This window comes from Chrysochloris asiatica, unplaced genomic scaffold, assembly GCF_000296735.1.
Source record: "Chrysochloris asiatica unplaced genomic scaffold, ChrAsi1.0 scaffold00027, whole genome shotgun sequence".
NCBI classification, from domain to species: domain Eukaryota; kingdom Metazoa; phylum Chordata; class Mammalia; order Afrosoricida; family Chrysochloridae; genus Chrysochloris; species Chrysochloris asiatica.
In genome coordinates, this window is record NW_006408545.1 from 7,560,577 (window position 1) to 7,570,350 (window position 9,774).

The window sequence follows — 9,774 nt, forward strand, 5'->3', positions numbered from 1 at the left end:
CCTGTACAGGGTTTCCAAGGCTGTAAATCTTTATGGGAACAGAAAGCCTCATCTTTCTCCCGCGGAACAGCTGGTAGTTTCGAACTGCTGACCTTACGGTTCGCAGCCCAATTTGTATTTTCATTTACTACAGGCCCATTAATATCTGAACAATCTTGACTATGGTTTTCTTTTATTGCTCTCTACTTTGATTCCATTATGATCGGATAATACATTCTGATTTTATTTTTCTTAAATTTGTTGAGATTTGTTTTGTGGCCAAAGATGTAGTTTTATCTTGGTACATGGTCTGTGAGCGTTTTAGAAAGAAAGTTTATTTTGCTACTGTTAGATGGAGAATTCTATATATGTCACTTAGGTCTTATTTGATTTAGAAATAAAATCAACTGACTTATATCTCTAATACAGGCTGTGATCAACCACTCTATGACTGTCCTATGTGTGGACTCATCTGTACAAATTACCATATTCTTCAGGAACATGTTGACTTGCATTTGGAAGAAAACCGCTTTGGACAAGGTATGTTCAAAGATTAGAAAGTAATGATTTAATTTATGTTTTGTGGGACACATGTAATTTTTGGAATAGTGATATAGAAAAAAAACATAGTGGTCAAAAATAAATATGCCCCTTTAGCTGTTTCTTTGCCAAGTTCTAGTGTGGTGTTGTGGGTTAATGTGCTGGGCTGCAAGGTGGGCTTGAATTGTAAGGTTGGTGGTTCAATCCCACCAGCCACTCCTCGGAAATCCTATATAAGGTCGCTGTGAGTCAGAACCAACTCAATGGTACTTAACAGCTACAACAAAAACAATAAATATTTCTTATCTAGCTGCAATTTAAAAATACATATATTTTGTTGTTGTAGAGATTATACACAGCAAAAACAGACCAATTCAACTATTTCCTATTGTACAATTCAGTGATATTTGTTTATCACAAGCTTTTGAGTTGTGCAGCCATTTTCACCCTCCTTTTCTGAGTTGTTCCTTCCCCCTTAACATAAACTTGCTGCACCCTAAGGCTCCTGTCTGATCTTTCCATTTGTAGTTGTCACTTTGCTCTCATGTGTTGTTAGGTGTTATCACTTCAGTTCAAACTCATAGTGACTCTATACACAACACATCAAAACATGGCCTAATCCTGTGCCATCCTCACAATTGTTGTTATCTTTAAGTCCGTTGTTTCTGCCACTGTGTCAGTCCATCTTGTTAAGGAATTTCCTCTTTTTCTCTGTGGTGTTGGTGGTGTCCCATGGAGTTGCTTCTGACTCATACAAAATAGTGACCCTGTGTAGGGTTTCCTAGGTTGTAAATCTTTACGAGAGCAGAAAGCCTTATCTTTCTCCCACGAAATGGCTGGTAGTTTTGAATTACTGACCTTGAGGTTAGCAGCCCTACTCGTAACCACTACGCTACCAGAGCTCCTTAAATTTACCAACCATGGTATCCTTCTCCAGGGACTAGTCCCTCCTGACAACATGTCCATATTAGAGGTGAAGTGTCACCATTCCCACTGGTATGTAGCATTCTGGCTGTACTTCTTCTAAGATACATCTGTTCTTCCGGCAGTCATGGTACTTTCAAGATTCCTCAACAACTCCACAATTCAAGTGTGTCAACTCTTCTATGGTATTCCTTAATTCATTGTCCAACTTCCACATGCATATGAGGGGATTGAAAATCCTTGGCTTGAATCAGGCACACTTTAGCCCTTAAATGGCATTTTTGTTCCTTATTACTTTAGAGAGAGGTCTTTTGCCTCAGATTTGCGTAATGCAGTGTGTCATTTGATTTCTTGACGGCTGCTTACATGAATGTTAGTTTTGGATCCAAGCACAATAAAGTCTTTGACAACTTCAGTCTTTTCTTCATTTATCATAATGTTATCTATTGGTCCAGTTGTGAGGATTGTTTTTCCCTTTTGCACTAAAATGTGAACCATACGGAAATCTGTTCTTTGATTTTCATCAGTAAGTGTTTCAGTTCTTCTTTACTTCCAGCCAATAGGATCGTGTCATCTACATATCACAGGGTCTTAATAAATTTTATTCTAATCCTGATGCCATGTTCTTTATATAATCCAGATTTTCAGATTATTTGCACAGCATGCAGATTGGAAAAGTATGGTGAAATGATACAACCCAGACACACACGTTTTCTGACTTTGAAACATTCATTATTCCCTTGTTCTTGTCTAACAAGTGCCTCTTGGTCTATGTACAGGTTATTCATGAACAGTTAAGTGTTCTGGAATTCCTATTCTTCACAGTTTTATCCATTGTTTATTATGATCCACACATTTGAATGCCTTTGTTTGGTCAATAAAGCACAAGCAAACATCTTTTTAGTATTCCCTGCTTTTAGCCAAGCCCCTTCTGATATCAGCAGTGATAGCCCTTGTTCCATTTCCTCTTCTGAATCTAGCATGAATTTCTGAGCTCCTGGTTGATGTACTGCAGCAAAATTTTACTTACATGTGATACTAATTATATTGTTAGATGATTTCCACATTCTATGGGGTTGCCTTTTCTTTGGAATAGGCACAAATATGGGTCTCTTCCAACTGGTTAGCTAGCTAGCTTTCTTGCAGATTTCTTGTCATAGAGTAGTGAGTGCTTCCAGTCCTGCATCAGTTTATTGAAACAGTTCAATTTGTATTCTGTCAGTTCCTGGAAACTTGTTTTATGCCAGCGCCTTCCGTGCTACTTGGACTTCTTCTTTCAATATCATTGGTTCTTGATCACATGCTACCTACCTCTTGAAATGGTTAAATATCAACCTTTTTTTTTGGGGGGGGGGGTGATACAGTGACTTGTGTATTGCTTCCATTTTCTTTTGATGCTTTCTGCATCATTCAATATTTTGTTAATAGAATCCTTCAGTATTGCATTGGGAAGTTTGAATTTTTTTCAGTTCAAGCTGAGCGTGTTCTTCCCTTTTGGTTTTCTAATTTCAGGTCTTTGCACATTTTATTATAGTACTTTGTCTTTTTGAAAAGCTGCCTTTTGAAATGTTCTGCTCAGCTTTTGCTTCATTATTTCTACCAATTGCTTTAGCTTCTTTGTGTTCAAGAGCCAGTTTCAGAGTCTTTTCTGACATATTTTGGTCATTTTTTCTTCCCTATCTTTTAAATGACTTTTTGCTTTCTTATTGTATGATGTTCTTGATGTCATCCCACAACTTCCGTGGTCTTTGGTCATTAATGTGTACTGTGTCAAATCTGCTCTTGAGATGTTCTCTAAATTCAGGTGGAATGTACTCGAGGTCAGATTTTGACTCTCATGGACATGTTTAATTATTTTAGCTTTAGACTGAACTCTCTTATGATCACTTGAGAGCATTCTACAGTCTTACCTTGGCCTTGTTTTGGCTGATGTTATTGAGCTTCTCCGTCTCGTTCCATAGATGTAGTCAATTTGAGTCCCTGTGTTCCATGTGTACGTTGTTAAGTACTATCAAGTCGGCAATGACTCATAGTGACCTTGTATAGGGCTTCTGAGGAGCAGCTGGTGGGTTTGAACTACTGACCCTGTGAATCGCAGTTCAATGCTGATCCTACAGTGTCACACCAGGAGTCATCCAAGTGTATAGTTGCCATTTATGTTGTTAAAAAGGTTATTTACAATGATTATGTCAGTGGTCTTGAAACATTGTATCATAGGTCTCTCTAGCATTGTTTTTTCACCAAAGCCATGTTTTCCAACTACTGGTCTTTCCTCTATTTTTTACAATTTTGTTTTCCAGTCACTAGTATTTACCAATTCATCTTGATTGCATGTTTGATCAATTTCAAACTGTAAAAGTTGGCAAAATTCTTCAGTTTCTACACCATTGACTTTAATGGTTGATGTGTAAATTTGAATAATAGTTGTATTAACTTGTCTTCCTTGTAGGTGTATGGATATTATCACAGACAGCATTATACTTCAAGGTAGATATTAAAATGCACTTTTTGACGATGAATGTGACACCATTCCTCTTCAATTTGTCACTCACAGCACAGTAAACCATATAATTGTTTGATGAAGAATGGTCAATAACAATACATTATACATTGACTCATTAATGCCTCGGTTATTGATCTTTATGCATTCCATTTCATTTTTTATGACTTCCAGTTTCCTTAGTTAGTTGTTACTTAACTGGAAGCTATTTACTTAGGAAAACAATTCTTAAATTTGTGCTCAGTGGTTTTGTGTCATGACAGTTAGGAATAAATTGTAAAATAATAGCTTCTACTGTATTTGAAAAATATGTAAACTGTGATTGTAGCATTTAGTTTGTTCTAATCAATAAAGCATCTAATAGGCATGGATAGAGCCCAGTGTTCTAGAGATCTAGAATTGGCTCATCAGCTTCAACAAGAAGAAGACAGAAGGAGGAGATCTGAAGAATCAAGACAAGAATTGGAAGAATTTCAGAAGCTGCAGGTAGGAAGTTTAGTAGTGATAGTATTTTGGTTGGGTAGAGTTCATGGTTTTTCAATATGCTTTCAAGACCTCTGTTGTTTTTCTTCATTGTTTTGTCTTGCATGTATTTTATAATTCTTAACAGCCAGCACTTGTAAGTGCTCACTCTCTTCAGGTACTGCTATCAACACTTCGTATATAGTGTCTCAAAATTTTCCCCACAAATAGTTATTTTAAAGCCTTTTTTTAACAGGCGAAGAAATGGAAACAAAGACTGTTTAAGTAACGTGCTCAGGATCAGGCAACTATTAATTGGTAAAGCCTAGATTCAAGTCTATAAGTTAAATGATGCAAATGAGGAAACCAAGACTCAGAACTTAAACTGTATGTTATTGTTAAGTGCTGTTGAGTTGGTACTGACTCACAGTGACCCTATGTAGGGTTTCTGAGACTATCTTTTCGGCAGTAGAAAGCCTCGTTTTTTACCCAGGGAATGGCTAATGTGCTCAAACATATGGTTCATAGTCCAATGTTGATCCTACCTAGCCATCATGGTCCCCAAATCCCATTTGTTGTTGGTGTTATTTTATGCCGTGGAGTCGGTTCCGACTTATAGTGATCCTGTACAGGGTTTCCGAGGCTGTAAATCTTTACGGGAGTATCTTTTGCCCATAGAACAGCTGGTAGTTTCGAACTGCTGACCTTGCTGTTCACAGCCTGATTCGTAACCACTACGCTATCAGAGCAATTCTATAGCTCAACACCATTTTGTGTGTATGTGTGAAATCTGTGACATCATCATATTCTACAGTCTGAATTTCATCCCTTATCTGACCCAAATAACTGACTTGTGTTGAGTTGCTTCTGACTCTTGGTGACCCTGTAGGACAGAGTACATAGGCTTCCAAAGGCTATAAATCTTTATGGAAGCAAGCTGTCCCACCAGTCTCCTGAGGAGTGTCTGATGACAACAGATCACAGACCTTTTCGTTAGTGGCCAAATACTGTTTAACCACTACACTAACAGGGCTCCTTGTTACTAAATTAATCTCCCACTAGTGAAAACAATTTTCCCAATATTTTACTTGTTTTGTTATCGTAATTTGCTACAGTGACTATACTTCAGCAGATGTTTACAACTATATAAATGTTTACAGAGTAAATAGCTACAGTGGGACTTTGTTGTTGTTAAGTGCCATTGAGTCAGTTCTGACCCATAGCGCCCCTGTATAGGGTTTCCAAGGAGCGACTGGTGAGTTTGAACCACCAACCTAGCAGTCTTTAGGGTCAATTAATAAACTTATTAAAAAATTTTGAAGACAAGGCTACATATCCCCATCCAATCTTCTCCAAGGTTGCATCAGTTTACAGTCCCATCAGTTTTATTCTAATGTATGTGCTGTTTTCTTCTATAAAGACTATGAGGAGCACAATAATCAGATGTCATTTTCCCAGTTAACAAAACAAAACCTGCCTTTGCCTATTATTCACCATTCGAATTTTCTAAATTCCTCTGCATACAGATAACTTAAAAGTGAAACTTAGAGTGTGGTGCTGTAGGATAAGCACTGGACACAAGGTCGAGTTGAGCTGTAAGATTGGCAGTTCAAACCCACCAGCCACTCCTTGGAAACCCTGTATATGGTCGTTATGAGTCAGAACCAACTTGACACTTAACAACAGCTAAGACTTAATTTCTTTTAGAGATTTCCACTTCAGGCATTTAGAGAACTCTGTAATAGAAAATACTTTTGGTTGAAATTTGAGACATCAGTTATCTTAAATGGTAGTATCTTATATTTTTAATGAATTTCAATTTTTTAATAGATTTCTTTGTTTCATTCCTAATTTGCTGTGGACTTTGTCATGTATGTTTACAGAGTTTCTAATGATCTTTTTCTCTGTATCAGTTAGGGTAGTGAAAAGGATTTATGGTCAGAGAGATTTGTATACCTCAGGATGTCTTTGAGCCCTAACTATGATAATGTCCATTGTACATATCATACTTTCCCCAGGCTTATTTCCTCTTTTTTTTCTTAGATATTTTACATTTTACATTTTCCTTTGAATCCACTTTGAAATACAAAATTTAGGCTATTATTCTTACTGGTGATTCATTGGTGTGAAAAATATTTGCCCACTAGGATTCAGAGGACTAAAGAAAATTTGTCCTTAATTTGTCTTAATATAGTTATGAGAGTCAGTACAAAAAGTTTCCAATGTTCATGGGGATATTATTATATAAGTTTGCAAATTAGTTGTTTAGAACTGGATCTTGGAAAGCTTTTCATAGGAGTAATCTTATATATATATTAATTAAGATCTCAGTCCAGTTCACAAAAACATAGTTTATTTGATATGTAGAATGTCTGATTAAATAAATTATGGATTTCATAAGTATTTGTGGGTTAGCAAGACAGGATCCCCTCTTTTTTCACTATGGAAGGCGTTCCCCCCCCCCCCCCCCCCCCCACACACACACGCACTCACACACACTGTGATTGCTTATATGAAAGGCCCATTATTGAGTCAGGATTCTTTTGTGATGTATTTTTTACAAAAAAATATTTCACAAAAAAGTTCCCTTGTATAAGAATTTATTAATCAGGCTGTTTCAAAATATAAGTAAGTAAAACTGTAGTAAGTTTCCTTCTTTCTTGAGTCATTCTGTTTTATGTTCCATAGAGACAATATGGTTTAGATAATTCAGGAGGATACAAACAGCAGCAACTACGAAATATGGAAATAGAAGTAAATAGGGGAAGAATGCATGCATCTGAATTTCATAGAAGAAAAGCTGATATGATGGAATCCCTAGCTTTTGGTATTGATGACGGAAAAACAAAAACTTCTGGTGAGTCCTTAAATATAAAAAATCATGTGTTCAGTATTCCATATTTTAAGTAATAACCAGAATGTTAGAACATTTGCTTAATTTTCTTAATCCATGGTTTGTATATTTTATATGAGGGTCCTTGTGTTGCATATAGGATAAGCACTGGGCTACTAACTGCAAGGTCGGTAGCTCAGACCCACCAGCTACTCCTACAAGACCTTCTACAGGGTCGCTATGAGTCAAAATTGTCTTGATGGCAATTAACAGCATCAACATAGATTTTTAAAAGTTTATGTTTTGAAATTGGGGGCTCTTTATTTTTATGTTAAATGATTTCCTTAAAAATATTTCACTTTTATGCTATTTACTTGACATTTTAAAATGAAACATTAATAAAGGTTTGTTGCATGTGCTTAGTACTGATAGATACATAAAGTGAGCCACATATAAGGGGACTTCCAAAAATTCATTGGAAAATTCAATTATTTTTAATTCCATTTTTTTAAGGAAAATTTTGAACGCCCTTGTGTATAATTTCAAATTTCCAGTAGCCATATTAGAAAAAGTAAAAAGAGACAGGTGAAATTAATTCTTATATTTTAAACCCAATATTTCCAAATTTTTCAACTTTCAATCAATATTAAAATTATTAATGAGATATTTTACATTCTTAGTATGGTCTTCAAAATTCTGTAAAATCTTTCACATCCATATTAAATTCCTCATATATGTTGTCTGATCCTAATCCCTCTGTCATACAAGGGTCCCATTATCTTCAATTAGGTATCGATATCAGTCTTATAATAATACTCTTCCCATATGTTTTCATAAGCAATATATAATAATTGCTATTGATATTAAGTGCCATTGAGTGTGCTCTGTCTCATAGTAACCCTGTATAGGGTTTCTGAGGAGCGGCTGGTGAGTTTAAGCCTCCAACCCTTTGGTTTAAACTGACCTTGTGGTCCAGTGCTTATCCTATAGTACCACATTGTATGGGTATACTGTATCTATGCTGTATTTGGTTTTATTCAAATATGTTGATTTTTGTAGTTGTAATTATTCTTTTTGACTGCTATATAGAACTTTCTTGTATTTATGGTACACTCTCTGTTTTCATGTTGACAGATGTTCAGATAATTTCCAGATTTTTATTCTTGTACATTATGAGCAGATTTCTCTAAGAGAGTCTCTAATATGATATCCAGACTGGAAATGCTAGGTTAAAAACCATGTATGTCTTCAAATTTGTCACTGTTATTGTTTTAAATCAGCAATGACACCTGTGTTTTCTCATTCACACTTCATGTAGTAATATTGTTTAATTTTTGACACTTAATGGAATATGAGTAAATGCATATTTTAAATTGCATTTCTCTAATTACTCTGGAGTTTCTTCTTCAATAAGTTTACTTTTTTCTTTCCTTTATTTCTCTGTGGGGTGTTTTGTCTTTTTTTGTTTTAATTGGTTTATGGGAATTCTTCTGGTATTTAAGATATTAATCCTTTGTCGGTTATATGAAATGTAAATGACTTCTTCAGGTTTTTGGTTTGCCTTTAAATTTGTGTATGGTGTTTTTAAAATTTCATAGTTATAAACTTTTTCAATCTTTCCCTTTTATCTGCATTCTATGAGTCTTATGTAAGAGTCTTTCATTTTTGAAGTTATAAATCTATTGCTGTATGCTTTCTTTAAATATTTGAGTTTGCTCTAGAGAACTTTAATTTTAATCCACCTGGAATTTATTTCTATATATTTCTCTGTGTGTGTGCTTGTGTGAGAGAGAGGTAAGTAGGGATGTGATTTCCCCCTTTATTTGTAAACATACTTGACCTTATTTATCTAAGTACCATTTATACCATATATCACTGGAATTGATTTAAAACATCTTAGGTACAGTATGTTTAAGGTGTTGTTAGACCAGGCTACAGCCAAAATTAGTGGCAAGAAGAATGGTTTAAAATAAAGGCAAGTTTGAGGTTAGCGTGCTAGGCTTTATATAACATGGAATAAGACTGTTCCCTACGTAATAAGGAATATTTTTGATTGGAAGCAATTTGATTTAGGACTAAGCTTCAGAGAAGGAGAGGTTTCCAACAGTGTGTATAATGGTAGAGATAAGAAGAATAGTCAAAAAAGGAGGAGATTGATTGATTTTGCAGCCCAGGAGTAGAGGTCCCTGAGACCATCAAGTGAGAAGAGCGGAGAGCGGGACCCTGCCCAGAGAGGCAGTGACTCCAGGGATGGAGACAGAGATGATGACATGGACAGATGGAGTGGCTGGGAACACTGAACCAAGGGAGGGAAAGGGGCTGTGTGCTGACGGCTGGGGGGTGGGCCTGTGGGGTGTACCCTTTGGTTATTTGATGATGCATGGAGGGGGTTGTAATCATTGCAATGAAACAAAATACAGTAGGATGAATGTAAAACTGATGTTCTCCCATGTAAACCCACATAATTCACAAAAAAAACTTAAAAAAAAAAAAAAAAAAATGTAGTTCTATGGTGTCATTTACCATGTCACTATTG

The 9,774-nt window shown here is 35.8% G+C and overlaps 1 protein-coding gene across 1 annotated transcript in view; it reads left to right on the forward strand.

Annotated features, from left to right (window-relative positions):
* Positions 1 to 9,774, forward strand: part of ZUFSP (zinc finger with UFM1-specific peptidase domain) — a 27,223-nt gene that overhangs the window by 1,034 nt on the left and 16,415 nt on the right. The window contains exons 2-4 of the mRNA XM_006839903.1: positions 409 to 519; positions 4,308 to 4,429; positions 7,094 to 7,262. Coding sequence (XP_006839966.1) covers positions 409 to 519; positions 4,308 to 4,429; positions 7,094 to 7,262 — 402 coding nt within the window. The remainder of the gene's footprint in view (positions 1 to 408; positions 520 to 4,307; positions 4,430 to 7,093; positions 7,263 to 9,774) is intronic.